The sequence below is a fragment of the Chiroxiphia lanceolata genome, chromosome 4 (genome assembly GCF_009829145.1).
Source record: "Chiroxiphia lanceolata isolate bChiLan1 chromosome 4, bChiLan1.pri, whole genome shotgun sequence".
Lineage (NCBI taxonomy): Eukaryota > Metazoa > Chordata > Aves > Passeriformes > Pipridae > Chiroxiphia > Chiroxiphia lanceolata.
Window position 1 is genome coordinate 24,702,698 of NC_045640.1, and position 25,013 is coordinate 24,727,710.

General features: G+C 44.6%; 1 protein-coding gene across 9 annotated transcripts in view; it reads right to left on the reverse strand.

The window, feature by feature from the left end:
- Positions 1-3,479: 3,479 nt before the first annotated feature.
- The window catches only part of RBM47 (RNA binding motif protein 47), an 85,110-nt gene continuing 63,576 nt past the window's right edge, over positions 3,480-25,013 (reverse strand). For 6 of the 9 annotated variants that reach the window (XM_032686374.1, XM_032686375.1, XM_032686376.1 and 3 more), the window contains 4 exons: positions 17,184-18,343; positions 15,458-15,664; positions 11,722-11,924; positions 8,500-11,336 (listed from right to left, as the gene is read on the reverse strand). In XM_032686374.1, coding sequence (XP_032542265.1) covers positions 11,085-11,336; positions 11,722-11,924; positions 15,458-15,664; positions 17,184-18,343 — 1,822 coding nt within the window. In that variant the 3' untranslated portion in view covers positions 8,500-11,084. Of the gene's footprint in view, positions 3,803-4,744; positions 4,857-5,295; positions 5,397-8,499; positions 11,337-11,721; positions 11,925-15,457; positions 15,665-17,183; positions 18,344-25,013 lie in introns of those variants that run through there. The other 3 variants (XR_004356816.1, XR_004356815.1, XM_032686373.1) reach the window with 3 other exon arrangements.

A 25,013-nucleotide genomic window follows, 5' to 3' on the forward strand; every position in this document is an offset into this window, starting at 1 on the left:
AAAGTGGAAAAATAAAATGTAGAGATCACCTCCATTTTCCTTAGCATCCCTCTGCTTTTTGAGAAGAGCCCTATTCCTTTTTCTGCTTTCTCTTCTCCGCCCTCTCAAGCCTCATCTACTATTAAATCATATAGTTTGGGTTGCCATTATCTTCTTGGTATAAGCAAAGCCCTAATTACACTGCATTTCTGTATTAAAAGTACTGGGCAGCAGTGCCTTATCCAGCCCTGCCATTTCTGGAATAAACCAGTGCTTGAATAAAGCTGCCCTTTGTTTTCCTTGTTGACCTCTTGCAGGTTTTTCCACTCTGTCTGCACTTTTTTCTTCCCCCTTCTGGTTTCATTAAAAGAGAAGCTTTCATCTTTTGTTTTGGGAGGTGTGTGTTCCCATGTGCACATGGCCATGCTGGTCCTTTTGTGCTGCTTTCATGTCAAACACAACAAAAGTGGAAAACTTGCAGGGAACAAGACGTGAGATCTCTAAGCCCTGTCCAACCCCGCGACATTGTCCTGTCCATTACACCAGGGTTGGAATGTCAGACTGCAAGCAAAAACATTCTGGAAGTGCACATAGATACAACTTTGTCAGAAAATGACCATACTTCCATCCCTTCTACTCATTTTGGGGCTTATCAATTAAGCAATTAATAAATAGCCAGGTAACAAGTAATTAAAAAAAAAAAAAGAAAAAGTACTGTTCTAGTAAGACTGAATCAACAATGGGAAAATACAGGGGGACTCTAGGAAAGCCTGTCAAGCTTAATTTATAAAAATGCTTTTAAGTTTATAATTGAACTATCAGAAGGCTGTTCTGAAATATCTTTCTGGTAGGCATGTTCTCTTTTTTTCCCCAACATAATGTGTTGTGCCAGGATGTTTTAGTAGCCTCTTCGAAATATCATTGAGTTATGATTATTTAAGACTATTATATGTGATCGCTTATCTTATACAGTTTCACAGAGTTCCTAAGTTTTGTTAAAGTCAAATTCTGAAATGCTTCTTGGTAGGAATTTTCCATGGTTGTGGTAAGATGAGAAGAAAATACTTCTGCACAGGTGCAGTCTGATACACCATTCAAATAAGACCCACAGAGGCGTGATGTCACAGGAAGCCTGTTCATCCTTTATTTTTCATTAATACTTTTGTCTGTTCCCTATTTAAAGGCAACACAGCCTCAGGGGATCACAACGGTCAGGTCAGCTCTCCCTGCAGCTTTCCCCATTTCCAGACATGAAAATCCATTGCTCAAATGAACTGGAGGTAAACCTCTTAAAGATGAGGAGGTGATTGCAGTGTCTGGGAGCACTGCCATCAGTAGGATCCTGAGATCATGGCAGGAGAAAGCTGGGGGGAGCAGCAGCTGGGGCAAGGCCGATGTGTGGAAGGGCTACCAGTGCTTGATCCTTCTCTCACTGATGGCACTTGCTGCTGGCCTGCAGCTCCTCCTAAGGATTGAGGAGATGTGTAATGCCATTGTGCAAGCAGCAGGAAAGACTAGGCAGAACAGATGAGAGGAGGATGGTGGAGCAAACCCCAGGGGAAACACAGCTGGCATGGAACATGGGGCTCTTCTGAGCCCAAGAATTATCTTTTGAAAAACTCTACTCACAAGAATAAATGGGAGCAGGAGAGCTGCCAGTTAATAAAAAATGGCTCACAGAAGGAAATATTGGGGCTGAGTATCAGAAGCAACCTGATGGGAGGAGTCACAGTGCAATGTGGCATTGCCCAATTTCATGTACAAGATGTTCTCTGTGCCAAAGGTGGGGCTTTCACATTGCTCTGCCGTGCCACGCTCACCTGTCCAGGGCATCACTAGGTGTGCTTCTGCCACTGTGCCCTCACCATCCCCCTGTGAACGGAGGCAAGATGAGAGGGGAGCAGATGCCAGGCTGATCCTGCGGAGTTCCCTTGGGCTGTACAGCCTCTGCCTGTGCCAGTGCAATGCCTCCTGTGGTGACGTGGCAGACCGCACCAGGAAGCTGAGACTGGTTAAACACAAACCCTTGCTCCTCCCCTTCGGCCCGTCCTGGCCAGTGGGGGCTGGTGGAGCCAGACCGGGCTGGCAGCAGCGGTTATCCCAGTAGGTGCAGGTTGCAGGTGCCTGTGGTGTGTGGCTCACCTGCCACTGCTCTGGGCTCGTCAGAGCTAAGCCAGCTCCAGTTTGGAAACTTGGATGCCATACTCTCATAGCACTTGAGATGAAAAGCCCTGCTTACCCTGTACAGCTGGCATGTTCCAAGGAATAGCAGCAGTGCCTTTACAAAGGTGCTTTTCAACTTTAGCTGTTATCTTGCTTAGACCAACGTTTCTATGGATCGAGCAGACTGTAGCAAAAAGCTGTTTAAATAATCAGACTAATATTGCTCTAAAGAAGATATTGGTATGTGTTAGCATGTGGGAGTGAAGCCAAACAGGAAAAAAAAACACAAACAAAAAACAGAAGAAAAAAGCCACAGTTCTCAGAAATCAGCAAGTATGCCACCCTCAGTGCTGGAGAAGACAATCTCCAGTGCCTGGCAGTCTGACAACTGCTATCGCACCCGTCAGTCATTTGCGGGCAGTTCTCTGAGCAACCAGGAAAATCAGCGTGTCCCCTCCGGACCGCACCGGGGGCGACTCATGTGCTGCAGAGTTTCTCGAATGTGTTCTGTCTCCATTAACATTTTGCCAGCCTGGGTCCTCATCTCAGCTGACAATGCTAATTACCCATTGCCTTGCCAAGGATGCCCCCTAGTCACGACCCAGCCTACAGTGTCTCAGGGGCAGGGACTGCTCTTGTGCATGATGGGTCCCTGGAGGTGCTCCATAAGGAGGGACTTGCTGAGTACCCTGGCCTCTGCCCACATGCTCCTCTCCGGGATCATGTTCCCGATCCAGGGTGGAGGCAGACGTGTGCCTCTGGTTGGTCTGAACGGGCTTTCCCTATCACAGTGCAGCGAGTGCCCTGCTCACCAGGCGCCCAGCTGTCATTTCAACAGCCAGTAATATTCTGGAGATGAAGCAAAAGTTTTAAAGCTTACTGCTTTCCGGAATGATATGGCGTTAAATAACTTTCTGTGAGGGTAATTGCTGCTGCTTTAGCTCAAAAAGCAATTGGCTTTTGGAAGGTTGTTATTCATACTCTGGTTACAAAAGCAAATAGTGGGCAATTCTCATCTGCAATGAGCTGACACGTCCCTAAGTGCCACAGGCGGGGAGAAACAATGAAGCTCACTGAGTTTTCAAGCTAGGGAAGGGTATTTGGTCACAAACAGCTGCCCTGTCCCAGCCCTCCCTATGTTAAACCACTCCGTTGCATTTTTTTTCGTCTTACGGGCAAATCATTTACTGTAATTTAATGGTCGCAACCACATGAAATTCACTTCCTTGTGGTAAAAAAAAAAAAAAGGAAGAAAAAAAGAAAAAAGAAAAGTAGGATTAAATGTCTCAGTTTATCTTTCCACACAGATCACATGGCCAGAGCTGGTTGTAAAATGTTGAAAAACTAGTTTGAGGTGTAACCAGTGCCAAGTGCTGTACATTTCCGTATTCTCCCTCCCTTCCTATTGCTCACAAAGATGTCACAGAAAGACAAGGAAGTTTGTTTACTCAGGGAGTGGATTTTTTTTTTATTTAATTTTGAAATACCATTTATTACTCTTAAATTTAATCCTTTTAGACCTTGGTGGTGTTCTGCTTCCAACTCCAAAAGGAGCAGACTGAGAAAAACTTATATGAAAGCCAAAATGTGTAACAGTCACTTAATCAGTGTCTCGAAACTTCACACATGCTGCGGGGGGGGGGTCCAGGTCTCAGTCACCCTGGTGAAATTAAGAAATGCTAGGTGAGCTCAGCAGGAGATCCTCGAGCAGCACATAGGCTTTTTTGAAAATAGGAACAGAGCTCCCCGTGTTTTTGTGGTATCTGTTCACCCTTGGAGCCAGGTAGTGGGCTCAGGAAAAGGCAAGGTGAATGAACCTGGTGAAAACCTGCCTGCCAGAGATGCTGAGGAGGTTGATGGTTTGAATAAGCATGTGTGAATTTGGGTCCTGAGTAAAGGTGATGGGTATAAAGGAGTTTGGGACTTGAGAGAATACAGTGCCAAACAGGAGCTGATTTTTCTTTCCAACTACAAATTAGAGCAGATTTCCATGATTTCTTTTTCCATGAGCAGTAGCTCATGTTGGCTGTGGTGGAAGCAGCTCCTGGGGTTTCACTGTTCCAGTGCTCTGCCAAGCTCTCAGCAGCTGTACAGTTGCTACTTGGGTGCCAGCATTTCGGCTGCTGACCAGGATTGTGACCCTCTGTGTCCTGCATGAAGGCTGGTGAGCCAAGGGATCTGTCTGCTTGGAGTGAAGCCAAGCTTTAAGGGAATATTTAGCTTATCCATGTGGCCAGAAGGCCCTCTTGCATGGGACAGCAGCCGAAAAGTCAAAGACTCGAGAGACTCAAGATGTCCTGTGTACAGCCAGTGCATGCATAATAAGTTTAATAAGTAACCCCTTGCTATTACATGCCCTGTTGAGTGCCTGTAAGACACCCTGCTCCATATCCTACAGATTTGTTACAGGACTGAGAATTGCTTGTGGTAGTTATTGCTTCAAAGTTTTGGAACAAAGGACCTGCTCTAAGAGTAGGCTGTTTTGCCTCTGACCAATTTAAATGCATATTTCTCTCTGCTAGTTAGCTTGAGGTCACTCCTGTGGCTTGTATAGGCTGTTTGCAGGGATTTATTTCAGCTTCATGAAGATGTTCTGGCTTACCTGTGGCTTCCTGCTTCCCACCAGTGCATGGATTGCTGGCAGCAGCTGAGCTAAGGCTGAATTTCCGTGACATTGCAAAAACACACAAGGATGGGCTCAAAGTGCAACCTATCTAGAAAAAATTACACGAGTGTGTTTGGAAAGAGGAAAAAAAAAACCCCGAACAAAAGCATATCTCACTTCAAAGTAAAAGTACAATGGTGTCAGCCAGAACATGAAAAGTGACCCAGCTTCCTTCAGTGTGGCAACCACCTGCATGCAGAAGAACAGGAACAATCAGGATGGGCACCAGACCACAACCCAAGTTTGTGATTTTGTCTCTTCAATACCCTGGGGAAAGACAGCTGTGGGGAGTCCTGGGCAGATGGAGGTGAAGCCCTGGGGCCCAGCATGGGGCAGAACATAAACTGGTGCAGCCTATATAGATGAAGATGTCTGTCGCTATGCTGGGAAGACACAGCCATTTGGTGCACATGGGACAAACGTGAGCACACCTGAACATTTTTCCCCTATCAAGTTTTCTAATACAGACACAGTCCTTGACTGCTCACCTCCCACATGTGTGATCTGCGGTTTTGTCTGAGAGAGAAATGTGAGACAGAGCTTCTGTCTTTGATTAGGAAACAAGTGAACTCCAGTCCTGGTTTTCTGTCTGGAGAAAAAAAATATCTGATCTAATTCATCAGCTTGTCAGGAAATACTTCATGTGGAAATACTTCTACAGTACCAAATTTCTAAAACTTTCCGTAGTCTCTTTCCTCTTTGGCAACTTGAACAATCACAATTGTATGGCACAGCCTGCCTTTGTGCCAAGAGGGAAGGACTTGGTGCCACAAAACTGCCTTTTTTTATTCCCTAGCTTGCTGCTTCTCCCTGCAACACCCTTCCAACCATTTTGGTGACAGGCAGGACTTGGCCCTAAAACTCAGTCAAGTATGATTCAGCATTTAATTGACACACTGGAGCATAAACCCTGACTTTTGCTAGCTTTTAGATGCACCGCAGAGGTATTTTCTCTTGTTATGAGGTAGGTCTGAAGTTTATTTATTTTACAGGTCAGCATGATGGTCCAGTTTTGTGGCTGATTGGCACACAGTAGGTACTCAGGACCCTTCCAGACCGGACATGCTAGGGGTGTAACACCAGCCACAGAGAAGGAGATGAGGTTCAGCATATACCTTTTTGGATGTATCAAAAATGCATTTTGCATATACTTTGAGCTCTAATGTTTATATCAATGAGGTGTTCCTATTTCAGAGTGGTGCTAATGCACTTGAATTTCTTGTTAATCTGTTCATATAGCAGTTGTATCACAGTTGGTGTTAATGGGTGGTGTTTCCTGAATCAAGTCAAAGATGGTTTTTAGCAGTTTAGGACAATACCAGCCAGGGAAGTGCACGCCTGCTCTTCAAGATTGCCAAGAAAGACATTCAAAAAGGGAATGGGATCACCTTGGCAGCATTTTGAGTTGTCACAGTGCCTAAGGCCTCAGCAGAGCTCTTGACATTCCCAAGGCAGCAAGGTCATCTTGAAAGAACAATTGCATTTCTCTGGTCTTGTGTACGTTAATATCCTGAGAATGTCTTGTATATTTCAACCTTATAATGAGTTAATCATTAATGAAAATTTTACAAAACTGAAGTCAGAAATCAGCAGTCTAGGAAAATAAAGAAATTAACTTGTGAAGTGTATGTTTAAAAAAACCCGTGTAGATTAATTTTAATCTGGGGTAGCTTGGGTAAAGGGAAAAGGAAAGAGCCAGAAACACATTTCAGTGTGGCACAGTTCTTCATCTCACCTGGAAAACACTGCCTCATGTTTGAACACCTGTAAAGGGCCATGGTTTGCTGGGGATTTCTTTCTCATCTAAATGAATAATAGAAGCATTAAGGTTGGAAAAGATGTCCAAGATCGTTGAATCCCACTGCTAACCTAGCACTGCTGCATTCACTGATAAACCATGTCCCAGGTAGCACATCCACATGCTTTTTTAACACTTCCAGGGAATGGTGATTCCACCACTTCCCTGGGCAGCCTGTGCCAATGCTTGACAATGCTTTCAGTGAAGGAATTTTTCCTAATAACCAGTTTAAATCCCCGCTGGCACAACTTGAGGCCATTTCTTTTTGTCCTATTGCTTGTTACCTGGGAGAAGAGACCAACCCCCACGTCGCTACAATTTCCTTTCAGGTAATTGTAGAGAGCAATAAGGTCTCCCATGAGCCTCCTTTTCTCCAGGCTAAACAACCCCAGCTCCCTCAGCTGCTCCTCATAAGATTTGTGCTCCAGACCCTTCACCAGCTCTGTTGCCCTTCTCTGGACTTGGTCCAGTGCCTCATTGCCTTTCCTGTAGTGAAGAGCCCAAAACTGAGCACAGGATTTGATGTGTGGCCTCACCAGTGCTAAGTATAGGAGGAGGATGATCACTGCCCTGGTCCTGCTGGCCACACTATTTCTGATACAGGCCATTGGCCTTTTTGACCACCTGGGCACACTAGTGGCTCATGTTCAGCTGCTGTTGACCAGCACCCCCAGGTCCTTTTTTGCTGGTCTGCATTCCAGCCACTCTGCCCCCAGACTGTAGCACTGCCTGGGGTTGTTGTGACCCAAGTTCAGGACTCAGCACTTCACCATGTTGAACCTCGTACTGTTGACCTTGGGCCATTGATCCAGCCTGTCCATATCTCTCTGCAGAGTCTTCCTACTCTCCAGCAGATCAATACTCCTCCCTAACTTGGTGTCATCTGCAAACTGACTGAGGGTGAACTCAATCCCCTCATTCAGGTCATCAACAAAGATATTAAACAGGACTGGACCCAACATGGAGCGTTGGAGAACACCACTTGTGACCAGCTGCCAGAAGGATGTAACTGTTCACCACCATTCTCTGTGCTTGACCATCCAGCCAGTTTTTTACGCAGTGAAGAGTACGCCCCTTCATGTCATGGGAAGCTAGTTTCTCCAGAAGAATGTTGTGGAAGACAGTGTCAAAGGCTTTACTAAAATCAAGGCAGACAACATCCACAGCCTTTCCCTCATACACTAAGTGTATGTACACTAAGATCACCCCTGTTAGTTTCCTGGTTTCTCCTTCTGCCCTGTCTTGTACATGGATGTCAGATTTGATACCTTCCTGGCAAGTGGGACCTCTCTGGTTAGCAGGGCTTCTGGAAAATGACATAAAGTCATTTACCTCTGCTGCCTCACACTGCTTTTCTCTCCAGAATTGGTATTTGCAACAAATTTTCTTGAGGTGGACTTACACCAAGGATACAGCCAGGGATTCTGGAGAGCTGCAAATACTGCCAAGAGGCACAGCTTAGCTTTCTGTGCATTTGAAGCAAGAAGCATGTTGAGATGAAAATGATGTGCCAGTCCCCAGTGCTCCTGCCCTGCAGTGAGGACATGCAACAGAGCTACAATTGTTTGTGCACTGGGTGGATGGAAAGCACAAAGGGATGCCAGCTTCAGCTCCATCCACATCCAGGCATTGACTCTAAACTGGATGCAAAAAGAGATTTAGGCTGTTCAGAAGCTGCTGGAAGAATGGGGAGATACCCAGTATGCATGCTGGGGAGGTCACTGTCCTCTGCAGTGGCGGAGCCAATGGGACAGTTCATCTCTCCTCCCTGCAGGAGCTCATGGGGATCCCGACTGCAGTGTCCTGCTCACCTCTTGCCCCAAACGCCCTCTTCCCAGCTCAGAGAAGAGCACAGCCTTGGCAGAATGGGATGTTGCAATGAAATAACAGTCTCTGTTTTTAAAGAATGCTTTATTCACTACATCCTAGAAATGTACCGTAAATGGAGCAAGAACTAAATAAACTCAGAGGCTTCTGACAATACAGAGAACAGAGATACAATAAAATATCTAAAATATCAGCTCTTTTGAGAATAAGGCACACTGGCTTTGTTTTATATATTTTTTTTTTCCTTAGAATAGTTTGTTCTTAACCTAGAGATGTTCACATTTCAAGTTATGAGACTTACCTCAGTAGTAGTGTACATGAAATGGTTTAGAAGAAAGTGTAAAAGACAGGCATGGGCGGGAGGCTCAGCATGATCTGGCTGCCTGCATTCCCCAGGTCCTGCCTCCATCCCTGGGTACTCCCTGCTCCTGCCCTGACTAAGGCAGCACCCAGTGGTGGCCTGGGGCACATCAGGGTTTGCCCTTATTGGCTCTTTTCTCTTCCTGCCACCTCTGTGAGCAGCAGGACTCTTGTCCTGCTGGCAGAGAGGATTACTGGGAAGGAAGCCATCACCCTTCCTCCCTCCTCTGTGAGTCAGCCATGGCATGGGGCTGTAAGGAGGCCAGCAGGGGCCCAAAGTACTAGACTGCCTTTTCTTGCCCCCAGGGGTGTTTGTACATGGCCTAAGGACCCATGGCTGAGCCGTGGAAAGCCTTACCTGGAGGACTGGAGGATACAGCGCTGGCATCCCCCTGGGGGCTTTTCCCTCCTGCTCCCCAGGCTTTGCCCATATCTCCTCCTCTTCCCCTACACAGGGGCAGGGCCTAGGGACTGAGGTCTGGATGTGCTTTCAGATGGGCAGGTACAGACAATAAAAAGTATCCCGGGAAGGGGCGTGGAGGGGCAGAGTCCGACCTAATGGTTAACCTCACAGTGCTTTTGGTAACGGGTCGACAGGGTCAAGGGGAGCTCAGCTTGTCTGAGCAAGAGCACCTAAAATACAACTGCTCAATTTTGGGGCAAGCAGAAGAAGTGTATTAAAAAGGTCACTTAACTGAACTGGATGCAGTCTGAGAGTGATTCAGTTTTCAAAATATACTCAATGCGAAACCCCTTTGGTAGGTACTTATACCACAAAAAGTAAAGGAACATTTTTTACTGACTCCCTGCTATGCACCTTGTGCACCAGAGCTGTGTTTGCAGAGCTGATGCACTTCATACAAAGGGCAACATATTTCTTTACCATTTTACTGTGTTTTACATTCACTGCACTACTAAATAAAAGCCTTTAAACAGGCCACAAAACACTGCAATAATATATTTACTTCTTAATAAAACAAACTTTTTTATAATATCGCAATAAAAGGTTTTTGTTTTGTGGCAAACCACATACTATGTAAATTTGCAACATAAAATGACTTTAAAAATGTATATTAAAAGATATTTACAAGCTCTATGTCTTAAAATCGTTGGGTCTAATCACTCCCGCCTCGATGTGCATGTACAACTCCAGTTGTGGAGAATGGAAATTAAAAGTGGAAGGGAGGCTGGGAGGGGGGCTAGCCCCTGTTTCACTAATTCCAGTATCACTACCACACCTAGTACCTTTGAAATTTCTCATGGAACATGATGGAGCAATAGGTAAGTAATGCTGCATATCGTCTCAGTGAGAGCATGGCTGCTCTTGACAGCATACATTCTTAGTCACTACAACATATACTTCAAAGAATAAAATAAAGAGCATTGAAAAAGAACCTAGGCTTTATACTGGATGAAGATCTAAGTCAAGACACCTTGCATAAAATAGCAGCTACTCATTTCTGCACATGTTCCAACTACAAGTAGCTTCAATAAATAGAAAATCCAGTTGTTAAGGAAAACTGGGAGCCTTTTCTTTGCTTAAGACAAGCCGGCAAATCACACTGTGAAGAGGTATGTGTGAGAAGGCTTTCTTTTCGTTTTCTCTTTCTCCCAAACAGTCAGTATTAGTTACTTGTGATTTCAAATAAGAAAAAGCAAATTGTATTAATGCCAGCACAAAACTGCAGAGGTCTTGCACATTTTTCAAATTGCACTTTCCAGTATAATTTTTAAATAAGATACATGTTGTCTTTTTCTTAAAAAACAAAACAAAACAAAACAAAACACTAAGGTATGTATTCCTTAAATATTGAATATATTCTTCAAAATATATTGTTAAAACTTTCCCTAGCTGCTCAGGTGTGCTTTTTAATATATAGCTGATATATTATTAAAGGCACTACAAAATAGACATCTCTGGAGTGCAGAAATTACTAAAAAATAACCTTCATACCACAAATATATTGAAAATATAACTGCTAAAAAAAAAAAAGACCCTATGCAATCCCACTACAATGCGTATAAATGCACGTCAGCGGTGGGCTGGATGCATTGAGGTCCTTTGGAAATGTATGAATATAGGCCTGTTAAATTTTAAAAATAGCCTAAAAAAGTTAGTGAAACCTTCAAGCATAGAAAATATTTCGAACACATTTTTCTATGGCATTCTTCACTTTCTGCATCAGTTTACCAAGCCCAAATATTTACTCTTTCGCAGACGGTTCTTTCTTCATAAATAGTAAAGTGTTCCTTCAGTGTGTGTTTCTCTGCCATCCTCCTCCGCTGGCAGTCTCAATACGTCTGGTAGATGTCATGGATGGGCACCTGGATGGTGGCAGCTGGGAAAGCTGGGGGGATGTAGCCAGCATATCCTCCATAGGCGGCAGCAGCAGCGGCAGCAGCGGCGTTCTTCTGTAGCGTGGCTATTGTTGCTGTTGCCGCAGCGGGTGCCGCGAATGGCACATAACTTGTCCCATAAATCCCGGCTGTGGGGATCCGCTGCACATTGGGAGCCATGGTGTACACTGGCGTGATGGGGCGACCCTGAAAGGAAAGGGTAAAGACCTCAAAAGAAGTGCTTAATTTGTTGTTACATCTTGCTTCCACACTCTGAATTGCAAACCCCCTAGAAGAGAAGCAGATAATGGGGGGGGTAGGCAGTGCATGCCCTCTTGATTGAGAGTTATGCCATCATGGGAGGCTGTTCCCTCCCTCACAGTTTGGGTCCCCCATAGTGGGGAAAGCAGTCGCCCAATGTGCAGATGTCTAAGACAGGTCGGATGAACTGCAGGGCTGTTGGGCACCGTAACATCCTCAACAGCATCTCCTGAACAGAAGCAAGGCAAGAGACTAGTCTTCCCCCCCCCCACATAGCAGGATGTATGGGAAGTGGGATGTATGGGAAGCAGGACTTCCATGCTGAGCTCACCTGGAAGGGAGGAGGCGTTGAGACCGCTGGTATTACAGCTGCAGCTGCGGCTGCTGCGGCAGCTGCTGCACTGGCTGGGTCCTGCTGGACAGCTATAGGGTTGATGATGTGTTCAACAGTGTGGATTTTACCGTCTTCCATCATCTTGGCTGGTGGTGCAGCCTGAAACATGGAGTACTGGGCACCAATGGCAGGGATGGCCACTAGGAGAGACCAGACATATCAGATGCATTGGGAAAGAGTTTCCATGACCTCATCTCAAAGAGCTCTCCCTCCCAGATGTGCAAACTCTCCAGCAGTGATCCTGTGCTGCTCTTACAAGGGCAGCTAGCCTCATGTGCATGCAGGAGATCTGGGGCACCTCTGTCCTACCGATGGCTGGGAGCACCATGGTTGATGCATAGTAATGGACTTGCTGCTAATTGCTTGGTCTGGAGTTTTCTCCCATGCTCCTGGCATGGATGTTTTAGGACCAAAGTCCTGCTGGGCACTGGAAGCTGCGACCCAGATATACACAGCCCCTTCTGATGACCTCTTGTCCTCCCCTCGACCAAGAGTGTGGCCTGAGCACAAGGATGGGTAGGAGTGTGTAATATCCCAGTGGGGTCCCCACTCCAGCTGTTGAGATCAATAGGAAGAGCAGCTTCAGGACAGAAAAATGTAGTTTGTACTCCAGAAGTTACAGGCAGCAACTGATCTGGTTTACATACCCTCCTTTGGCCAACTCTGTGAAATATCAGCTGATTTACTATTAGGCATTTCCCAGGACTAGCTTGGCTAAATATGTTTTATCCCACCTGTCTGCTACAAAATCAATCTATTTAATGAAAAAAAAAAAATTGCTCTTTGGAAGTCTCCATTATGCCAAAATTGGACAACATGAAATAAATTGAGCCACAGTCTTTCAGACAAAGGGAAAACACTCTGGTCAGAATGATAGTGTTCAGAGATGGTGAGTTTGTATATGGTTCAAAGCAGAGCTTCATGGCATTGCTTAGGGAAGAAATGTGCTTTGCCAAGCATTTCCAATAATCAAAATAATTGCACATGACCCAGCAACATATGCCTGTAGCCCAGAAAGCCAGCTATATCATGGGCTGCATCAAAAGCAGCATGGCCAGCAGTTCAAGGGAGGTGATTCTGCCCTTTTACTCAGCTCTGGTAACTGTCCACGTGGAGTACTGTGTCCAACTCTGGGAATGTCAACCTGTTGGAGAACATTCCAGAGAATGTTCAGAGGGCTGGAGCACCTCTGCTGTGAAGTCAGACTGAGACAGTTGGGGTTGTTCAGCCTGGAGAAAAGAAGACTCCAGGAAGTCCTTATTGTAGTCTTTCAGTACTTAAAGGGGGCTTACATGAAAGACGTTTTAGTAAGGCCTGTAGTGATAGGACAAGGCGTAACAGTTCTAAACTTCAAGAGAGTAGATTTAGATTGGATGTAAGGAAGGCGTACTCTATGATGAGTCTCTGGAACAGGTTGCCCAGAGAAGTTGTGGATGCCCAGTTATTGGAAGTGTTCAAGTTCAGGTTGGATGAGCCTTGGAGCAACCTGAACTAGCGAAATACATCCCTGCCCATGGCAGGGACATTGGGTTAGTGGTCCAAAGCTCTTCACTGGCACTTCACGCAGCATTCAGCTTGCAAGCCTTCTAACAAAGAAAACAAAGTAATCAATAAATAATAGGTGATGGACTAAGAGGTGATGTTGGCACCTAGGGGAGGTGCAGCCAGTAAGTCAGAAATGAAGCCAAATATGCACATGGGTTTCTTTCAGTGCAATGAAACTTTGCAATGAGGAAGTGTGCAATTCTGTTTGCTGGAAGGACATGCCCGAAAGCAGTACTCTTGTTTTGATCCTGGAGACTGCAACCAGATATCTTTCCAGCAGAGATGTTTCCTCCACGAGTGGAATACTTCTATTTCCTCAAGCAGAGACCCCCACTCATGAGATTTTCCAGTTCTCCTTTTACACCGAGTCCACCTGGTCAGCTCAAACCAGTTTTATTTCTGGTTTAAATATCCTGGATAATTTCTCACCAGGCAAAGGCAAAGAGTTCACATGCTCCATTCTGCAGTAACCTCTAGCAGAAAAGCAGGAACAGGCAGCTAGGGTATTGGGGTGACCTCTCAGGAATTTTCTAACCATTTGCAAAGAAATGAGCTTTAAGATTGTTCTAGGCAGTAGGTAGGAAACTTTGCAGAGTTGGTACATCTTTACTCCTCTGATCTGGTAATAAGCTTTCAGAGTCATACCCTCTTCATAAGAGAGGTAAGTCTTGCATGTGGTACCTCTCACTGGATCAGCTGATCTGGTTGGGGAAAACAGAACAGGTACTTCTGTGTTCAAAGGCTGTGCTGGAACTATACGAGCGGGGAAGGTCTGATAAAAAAAATCTGAATCTCAACATGCTTTAAGTGTAGAAACATTTAGACTTGAGGTTCAAGCTTTTGTTTGGCAGTCAAATGAAATACAGACACTGCTAATAGGCATTAATTTCAAAGATCACCTTTCAAGCATCCTTTAGTAATACCTGGAATCCCTGAAGTATCTCTGCAAACAGACATAGCGGTAATATTTTCTGATTTTGAGTGGGTAGTTTTCTCAGGAAATCTGATCTGTCTTTGGAAATAGCTCCAATCTTAACAGCCTTCCTTTGTCTCTAGACTTCTCACATTGTCTCACCCAGCTGTTATGAAGAACTCTTCACAGCCTTGGACTTGATGATCTCGGAGGTCTTTTCCAACCCGGTTGATTCTATGATTCTATGATTCATTAGATGCAAGCTGCAGTTTTCACTGACAGTATGGAACATGTTTTGGGAAACCACTGTAGCTCTATTATTAAACACCACTTAGATCCTGCAGTTACAGTTTACATGGAAAGGAATGAGGAGAAGACATGAGGACTTCTGCAAGGGGGTTTGTCCCCATCACCTGCAAGGACCTTCTTTCCAGGCTAATTTTCCAAATAAAACTCTTTCCAAACAGGATCCTGAGTACTTGCAGATCTCCAGTCTTCGTCACCTGGGAATGGCAAGGGCTGGATAGTCAGCTGAGAAAGTGGCAGAAGAGGCCAACTCCTGCCCCAGCCCTTGGGCTGGCTTGCCAGAGCCCAGAAGAGATGAAGACTCTCCTGTATGCACTGTATTGCTGCAAGCTGGACCCTGAGTGGTCCTTGCATTGCTCCTTCTCCATGCTGCTGATGGTGATGGAGGAGCTTGCCTCAGACAGGGACTTTCCTGCAATGGGAAAGCCCCAGGTCCTCTTCTCAGCCTCATAGCACTGGAGAAAAACAAATTTAAAGGGGAGAGTTCTGGCCCGGCTGGAAATCTAGGATAGGAACCTCCCAGAGTGAAATTAGCATTGAAGACATTGAAAGAGAGGAAGATTGCTCTTAGAAACCATGCTCTAGTGTACATGACTAGATGGAGAGGAAAGTCTGCTTCCTCCTGAGGAAGTGGAAGAGGGGACGGGAGGGGTGGGCATTGCTTCAGCCCTTCTTTTCTTTGGCCTCAAGGGTTCCCAGATGATCCTGTCCCCTTTCCTGCCATGTGCCACTTGTTTGAAGAAAGCCTGGCTAGAGCCAGGAGGCATCTAGCACAGGGGAGCACTGGGGCTGTCCTCATCGCTGCAGTCGTGGGCTGGCCCTGGAGGAGCCCTTGCATGCCTGACAGAGAGCTTGGAGTGGAGACTTGCCCGCCACCCCTACTTTCCTCCCCTCCTTGCACATACTAACCTGCACCAGGCTTAATGGCCACCGGATTGACAGCTGGTAACTCCAAGTTGGGAACCAGCTCGTATCCTTTCTCTTGCTGTTTTCCTTTGCCTTCATGGTACCTGCTGTAGATTCCACGGCCGGCGGAGTATCCCCCCAGGTAGGAACCCCTGGGGCCTGGGGCTCTGTTGCCAGCTGCACCTCGCCCTCTGCCTCGTATGCTGCCTGCTTATGATAACATAGAAGAGGATGGTGAATAACGGAGAGCAACAGCCCCATGGGGAGCACAACTGACCCCAGGCTGAGATCCAGAGAGATGTGCTTAGAGACCCCAGCTGAGATCGTGCTTAGAGATGTGGCTGTTGAAGTTAGCATGATCTGAGTCCTAGTGAACCTGCTTAGGAAAACAGAAGTGCCTTAGAAGCATCCAGTAAGCCTATGCTTGTTTTGCTTTTGATGTTTCTGAGCATTTATACTGGTGCTCATTTATACTGTGCAACTCTTGTGGCAGGTGTTAAGGGTTCAATGCACTCAGCAGAGAGGATCCTCAAAGTGATTTCTGTGCATTAGGAACAGCTTCTGCTTTCAGCTGTCCTCCAGAGGAGACCCAATCTTTCAACTGGCCACAACAGAACCCTGTGGAGATGGTACCTGGACCCTCTACCTGGCCTTTGACCAACTTTGTCCCACCACTGCATATATTTTTACTAGTGTTGTTTGTTTTCTCTCTATTTTATTAGAAATGTGAACATAGCCCATCTCCAAAAATACTGCTTTTATTTATCTTGTTAACTCTACAAGTGTTACGACAGTACTTTGAACACTGCAGTATTAATGCACTCAATGATGTTCTAATTGAATATCTAGGCTATCAGTCAACTCCTTCATAGTGCATGGCAAGTACAAATCTGGAAATTGAGGAGAAGCTGAAATTCTTGATAGACTAAGGTTAAAAATACTTGATTTACATAAGTACTTAAGAATATATTCATGCTAAACTGCCTGTTATATGGACATACACATCAAATTTCAGGAAACTCTAACTCCTGGAAGTACAGTGTAATTATAATTATAGCACCAGGGGTGCTGATAGGGTTCTTTATGAATAACAGATTTTTCATTAATTTTTAATGACTGTAACTGATAACTAATGAAAGTATACACAATAAAATAATTATTTTGCACTCACGTGATTCCTTTTGCTTGTAGCTCTTAAATTACTTTGTAAAGGACACAGCACGACTGTCATTTTAATGTAGTGGGTAAACGATACGTAGAGAGCTCCTAGCTAAGGCTTTCCCTGACATCCCTCCCTTTGGATGACCAGGTCATCATACCCACACTTCCAGAGCACTCTGTCATGATTGCTAAAACCTAGGATCCAGCTTCCTTCTTTGGAAGAAGACATCAGAAGCTGGAATCCTTAGACCTACTCAGAGTATAGCACTCATAACACCCAGATCTCTCTCTTCCCCATCCCATACTTGGTCCATTATCTCATTCTTAACCATATTTTTGATGCCTCCCTTCTACCAGCCTGTACGTTGCCAGTTATTTATAGATAACTACAATTTGTATAGTCACAAATTACAGTGAGACCAAACAGAAATATGGCAAAATATACCTATAAAAGAGTATTTAAGAAAAAATTGCATAGCACCATCTGTCCTTTGGCTCGGGCAGACCTTGGGTTGCATCAGCCTGAGATCAAACCTGCCCATCATATCCCCTAATTGTGCTTACTAACCTTTCACAAAGTAATCTCTGTTGGGCCCAATCAAGGCATTGTATGGATATCCGTAATATGCTAGTGTGTATGGATCACAAGAGTAAACATAATTAGGTTGCTGAGTTACTTCGGACGTTGCTGCAGCCCCTCCTTTTGCTGCTTTCTGGTAGCGAGTGTATTGCTCCTTGTCTACCGGCTTGGCCAAGGTAACCTCCAGGCACGAGCCTTCCAGTTCGACACCGTTAAGGTTGTTCATGGCATGAATGGCATCTTCCCTGGTTGTGAAGTGCACAAAGGCGTAATCACGTATTTTTTTCACTCTCTCTACACAGCCAGGGTTAAACTGACCAAAGACCTTTTTAATGGTGTCCTCTGTGGTCTCAATCATTAAATTCCTTACATAGAGAATTTTAACAGTCTCCATGACATCTTCATCCACATCTATCTCTGGTTCTGCCCAGTCAACAGCAATCTGATGTCCCCATAGCTGGATCCTTCCCGGCATGAGTTTCCTCCTGGCCATTGCTGCTGCTCGATGGCTCTCATACTCCACAAAGGCAAAACCTCTGTTTTTCATCTTATCTGCGGCGCTGGCGTACACAATGACATCCAGCACACCTTCTGTCACCTTGGCGATCTCTTCCAGGATCTCCTCTCTCTTCTTCATCTTGGGAATGCCTCCAATGAAGAGCCGGCAGTTATCCACGCTGCAGCACACACCCAGCAGCCTGCCAGGGCGGATTTCATAGTTATTCAGCTCCCTGACTGCACGCTTTGCCTCGTGCTTCTGTGTGTACATCACGAAGGCGTACCCACGGTTCTTCCCATCAAAGTCCATCATCAAGCGCATTTCGTAGATGCGGCCAACAGACTCAAACACGGGGACCAGCTCATCTTCATAGACATCACGGGGGATTTTGCCCACGAAGACTTCACAGCCGCGAGGAGGGTGCAGGCCGTCCCAGCCTGGAGGAGGGCCACCGTACTTGCGTTGCCCATTCTCCTGGATCATGCTATATCCAGTGCGGGCCATGAGAGCCAGCAGAGCTGCCTCATTGGGCGCACCAGCAACGCCTTCAGGGACTTTTGTGGTAGACACATTGGTGGAATCATTGCTCATCCTTGCAGTGGAGTCCTCAGCGGTCATGGTGTCAAACTCATTCACAGCCTGATAAAACCTGGGCAAAGAAAGAAGGACACTTGTTAAAATCTGTTAGCTACCACCAGAATTCCACCTCTCTGTTTTGTTTTCCTATAGTTCTACAAGTTTGTTTTTCAAACTGTCACTAAGGCTTCAGAAAAGAAGAGGAACTAGCCACACCAGCCTGAGGAGTGATACTGCAGAAGGAGTGTATCCTGGACATAGGCACAGCCCCTCTTTGAGGAAGGTGGTTGAGGATCACCTGCCTGTACCTCCCTGGCATCAAGAGCTGCTGCCACAGGATGCCAAAGTCATTCCTCAGTTAATATACCAGGTGGCATATTCCAGGGTGAAAGATGGAAAATGCATGAGAAGCATGTTTCCATAGGATAACAGCCCTTTGCTCCTCTAGACCTTTGCAGTAACTGTTGAGTACAGTTGAGTACATTTCACACATTACATTACATATTAGCCTCAGGGGAGGACAATTCTTGTTGTCTTGTGCAAAGGGTGATCTGATAAGCTTCTGAGTTGCCTGCTGCTTGTGTTACAATGTCTGACATGTTTGTCTTCCATTATTACAATAGGACTTCACAAAAGCTGAAGAGAATCACTCCCTTAAGACAGGCAACAGAGACCTGCAAGCTAAGCCAGCAAGAGGAACGCAAATCTCAGAAACCTGATTCTGAGCATTTGAACACAGGCGAAGAGCAAGAAATGCAGATATACAGGAGGAGGTGATCATGCTATTGACCTTAGCTGCAAGGCAGTGGGCCTCCTGTCTGAGCACAACTAAATAACACACTCTGGGACTCTGAGAGTTGTTAATTCATTGACGTTTAAAACTGGAAAAGTCCACCAGACTATTTAATATGAGTGATTGTATATGACATGGACCATTACATTTTATTGTTATTTGCACACTGAGTCTTATAATATTTATCTGAGTAAATCATATCTTCCAAAGGGACCTTGGCTTTAAGGAATCAAAGAGCTGTAGACTCCTCTCCTCCTTATATGGCATGTTTGCTAATCACGTCATCAGACAAGCAAGTATGCTGTATTTCTCATGGAAATTTGTCTGGCTTTGCTTCCAGATAGGATTACTTGTTTAAACCTTTCTCTGATAGACTAAAGAGTCTTCCAAGACTTCAGCTTTTGTCTTATAGTGATACTTAAGTTGTGCAATCAAGCCACAACTCTGTTTTTAATAAAACTTGAAGACTGAACTCTTCACCATTAGTCTTTTTTCACTAAAAATTGCTTGTGGGTCTTTGGGCAATTCTCTAGGGTTTCAGCTTTTTTTACCTTTCCTGTATACAGGGATGAAGAACATTGCTACTTCTTCTTCCCACATCTCGGTATTGCCAAGGCTTGTTTCTTCACACTTACTAACAAACCACATGGAGTTGTTTTTTTTTCCCCTTCAATTTTAGCCTCAAATCCTTTATAGAAGCACCACTTAATGGTGTTATGTCCCGTGTAGCAGGCATGCCTTCTGTTTATTACTCTTAAATGCCACAGCCTTGCATTCAGTTCTATCCCTTTTGAGTAGATCCCACATACTGAGTGCTACATGATTGGCTCCTCCTAGTTGTTTTTTACAACTCTATCAGCCTTTGCTTCATCCACTGATTTATTTGTCATGTTTTGCCTTCATGACCGATTTGTGGATGGAACTGTCAAAATACACTGATCCTTGTAGGAAACTCTGCAAACCACCATAATAAATGCTCCCAATCTGGGTTTGACAGGCTTATTTTCCAAAAAAAAGGACAAAGCTTTGGCCAGATTTATTTATTCTATGTAGTTCTGTTATTCAGTGGGACACAGGTTTCTCTCTTTCCCAGAGGGACTCAGATATATATACCCTTAATTAGAATGATTTGGCCATTGCATTGGTTACACCATGCAGGTAGGTCCTTCACTAGTACAGCAAGCCCAAGTCCACAGAAATATGGCACAAGATTTAGGCACCTAGGTCTGATTTGTATGGTCAAAAAAATCCATTTAAATCCTAGTCAGCTCAGCACCTCAGATTTTTTTTCAGTAAAGCTCTTGAGCTGCCCAGAATTGTGCTGGTCTGTACCAGAGATGCCTCTGCACCAGCCAGGGCAAGCACCACTGTGTTTAGTTTAGGTCCTAGATGAATTTGGGATTGGGAAACCAGACCTCTGAACCATGGTCTGTGGTAGGACCTTATTCTTCGTGTGTTTTTGGACCATGAGTGTTACACACTGATGCTTCTCAGCCATTTTAATTTAAAAATATGGAGAGCAGAGGGAAAGATAAAGAAGATGGAGGGCAGTAATACTGATGCTGATACTCAGCAATACTTTAGAAAGCATAATTCCTTTGAAGTAAGGTCTTTCATGGAATTGCCTCAGTTTTGATAGCTTCTTGCTTTAAAATGTTGTTGATTAACATGTTTCTCTCAGATTCAAATGTTCCCTTGTAACAGTCAGACATTTCAATTTTATTCCTGGGAATTATTTGCCATAATTAAGAAAATTAAGGCAGAGTAAAACAGTTTCATTTGCCATTTGACAATTTGTTACTAAAAAATGTAACTTCACCTTTCCCAGAATGAAAGCAAAGCTTGTTATACAAACACTTTGTAGGGAAATAATCATTACCTTTACGTGGGCCACCTGTTGGCAAGTGAAGTACTTATCACCCCAACTTTGTCTAAGTTTAGAAATGAGTAATTGCCATCAGTTTTGGGTCAACTTACAAAATAAAAGTCTCTGTATTCTGTTGTCTGCAGGGCTTGGTTGCTGAGGCAGAAGCCTAGAAAGCTACAGGTGAGCAGTGAGATTGCAGAGTGAGGAGAGATGAAGCAAAGCCTCTCTTGACCACCAGAAACCAGCTGGTAATTCAGTGGCCATGCAGGAACTGGCATGTTCTCCAGCACTTTGCATCGCACCAGCAGGATGATTTCTAGTACTGGAAGCTGTTCTCGAAGTTGCTCCTAAGTTCTGATGGCAACCTTTGCTGCAGACACTATCATACACTGTTTGTGATAGTGCATAACTAAAAATTCCTAGTGAACCTAAAATGGATTTATTCCTATCTAATTTACTAGGAATCAAGATTTATGACCAAATGTGGTTTGGGTTTTTTTTCCTGTGCAGCTCCATAGAGCTGGGTTTCATAAGTAAGTACTGCCTAAGAAAGTCAGCCCATGTAGCCCCAATTGATTTAACTAAATACACACAACAACTTATTCATTGTCACATGTCACAATCAACACCTTCACAGAGTTCAGATTTCATATACCCTGAGATTAGCTCAGTTGGTTAAAACTTGGTGCTAATAATGCCAAGGTCAGTGGTATTAATGCTAATAATGCCAGTGGGTACAGGTCATTGACTTAAGAGTTGGACTCGATGATCCTTGTGGGTCTCTTCCAACTCAGAATATTCTGTGATTCTACCTTGATGAGAAAAAGAACACAAGCTTGTCCGGTCTGAGAGCTCTCCTCTCCTGTTATTACTGCCTTACAAAATGGGCTACCAATACAACCTAACCTTTTCATGTTGAAAAGCAATCCCTCTCAAGAAAATGGTTTCCAAAAATACCATTTTCTGAAGTGTTCAACCCTACTTGTGCACTTTTTTTAGTCCACGGTAAACTGGTTGTGAAAACTTGCTATCATATGTTGTGGGTGTACGCAAGACATGAGCTAATACTATGGGCCTAGTGACCTCAGAAAAGTCAAACTGATTTCAGTACATCCACTATGTGTGATGAATGCTAATAGAGGCAAAATTTAAGCTACATTAAAATGTAGTGTCTTACTTGATTTTTAGTCTCTGAGAAAGAAGGTATACCTGATCTTGATGACATAGATTCATAAAAGAGAGACAGACAAAAATATTGCTAATGAGAAAGGTTGTGTTTTAGAGACAACTTACTAGACAATGACTCATTATCAGGACCTGAAATAAGACTGTCTTCTTTTCTTCTCAGAAAAAGGTAAATCCTGCTTGATTGTTCAACACCGTGTTAGATGGATGTTAACAACTGCCAGCCTACCAGGAGCCAGGCTTACGAGCCCCTTGGTTCAGCATCTCTGCTCCAAGGACTCTTCCTTGCACAGGTGAACTATCAGACATAGTGGTTTCACTGAAACCATTCAAATTTCATTTTCCCTTGCTTACAAAACTCCTTCCCTGCTGCCAGTAGGACACGTGTAAATAGTTCTTGCCCTAAACATTAATTACCTTCTTTTTAACCTATATTTTTCACATTACAGCTCAGAATATTAAATGGGAAACTTACTGTGTTGGCAGTGACTGACCTAAAGCATACCATGAGCGGGCTGATTAACTGAGGCAGATCTTTTATTAAATAGAAATACCACACCTTGATTAGCAACAACAAAGGGCCCAATACTGATGTCCCTTTTGCCAGGGCAAAGGCAGCTTGGGGCCCCAGTGAGAAAGCAATGCCCTAACTCCATATATCAAATAACCCTTGGGCTAGTCCAGATCTGGGCAGTGCCCTGTGAAGTTAGGTAGCCACGTGCTCCTCTGTTGATCCCGGTGTGGTCAGATAGGTTTTTACAAACACAGGGACACAGCAGTGTCCTCGGGGCAGTAACTGTGTGTCCACTTCACTCACGTGCTCCTATAAAATGAGGCTCTTTATGTTTGGACTTAATTCATCCCTCCAGTTTTGTACTGCATAGTACATCATGTGTCCTTTTGTGGGTGACACAACCTCCAGCAGTCACATAGCCTGGGGATGGGTGCCAGCACCATGGGAGGCAGCAGGAGAGACCAGGGAGACCTGTGTTTCTGTGATAACTGTCAGGGGGAGGGGATGGGGGTACCCATCCCCCACTTGCAGACCATGTACTGAACAAACTCTGGCTGAGCTGACAGGGTGTGTCTTTATGGACAGTGCACAGCCATCAGCTTCTTTCAAGAAACTGCCACAGTTTTGCATTTTAAACCACAGCTGCTGCAGAGGGAAGGTTGGTTGCCGAAATTTTAAATACACTTTGTTGGCAGAGGGAAATAACAGCTACTGGTTTAGATGTGACCTTCCAAGTTTTTTAGTTGAAATAATAAGGGAAAATGTTAATCCTGCTGCTGCCTATCGTCAGCAGCTCTGAAAGCATGGCTGTCATTAAAGTTCTTTATTTTCAAAATCTAACTCTATTCTCATGACAACTTTATATACATAAAATATATACAAAACCAACAACAGCTTACTAAGAACAACTGTGTAACTTTATCACAAACATCAGATATCCACAGAAATGTTCCTGCTGAAAACTCAGTTTGCTTGTTTAGAGATTATTGGCTGCACAGAATAACTCAGGGGCCTTGTCAATTCTAACTACAGTAGTGACTTGAGCATTGCATCAAGTGTAATGTGCCAGTCACCTTCCTATTTAAAGATAACTAAAATATCATTATACAACAGTTTTCTTTTTCTTGGCAAGACTGTCACTCTGTTCCTGCTTATTATTTGCATAAATGAGCTGAACAAAGCAGAAATCTTTGAGATTGTTGCCGAAGCTGAGCCATGGTGTGCCCAACTGCAGGACCCAGGGACAGCCCAGCGATCCTGCAACTGCAGCCATGGCAGGAGCTGATGAGCAAGGTGCTCCTTCCTAAACTAAAGGTGAAATAGGATGTCCCACCTCTTTTACAAATGGGCCTAACATGGCTACTGGCCCTGCAAGTGCTCATTGCCATCCCATGTGCTTTTCAGCAGAACACTTTGCCCTGTGTTTGCAATTAGTTTAGGAGACATCCTGCTGGAGGCAGCATCCTTGGCTCCTCTCCATGCACAGTGCAGAGGCCAAGCAGGCAGCAGGTGCAGTTAAAAAAGGGTCTGATCTTTGGTGCAATATCCATGCAGAGACTTCGCCTGATTCCAAATTAATTTATTTTCAAGTGTAAAAGGCTAGTCCTCAGAGTTGTTTTCAATAGGAATTGGACCACATCTCAGTTTCCCACCTGCTACTTCTAATGAAATGCCAGTGTCTGAAGCTGAATCTTGTGGAAGGTCAGTGCAAGAGAGTGCAGCATTTCAGCACAGCTTTTTAGTCAAGGACCTTTTCTGAAGGTCTTTCATACAGGAAAGGGAAGGTTACTTGGGATGGATAATGTCTTCACACTTTTACAAAAAGCAGTACCTGAGGCCAACAGTCCATGACAATGTTTGCAGTGTGCCAGACATATTGCTTTGCCTGCAGCTGAACTGGGTGAAGAAGTTGCCCCAGGCTAGACTAAACACTTTGAAAAGGTGGATTTTCTTAATCTGGATCATTTTGGCAAAACTCTGTGGAGTAAGTGCTGGACTGCATCAGCAGATCTGAAGGGGCAGGAACACTGGTTGGCAAGAGACTTGATGAGTAGCTTGTGATGAGCAGCTTGGAAGAGAGTAATCTCAAAGATCAAATCAGCACTAGTTATTGACAATGACATGTCTGTATGCTGTGCAAGTCATCCTGCTGGTAGCACCTCGAAAGCACTGCTTACTCTCAACATCATCCATGTGCCTGAATTAGGTCATCAAATTTGTCCCTCTCCAGCCAGGGTCACCTGGAAGGAATCTTTTGGCTCAGGTGGTGCATGGAACACAATGAGATGTGTATGCAGCAGCATTTGCTGCACTGAATCATTTCCCGTATATGTTCAGGCAAGAACATGTACAGCAGGAGCTGTACACTGCCCACTAGAAGTACT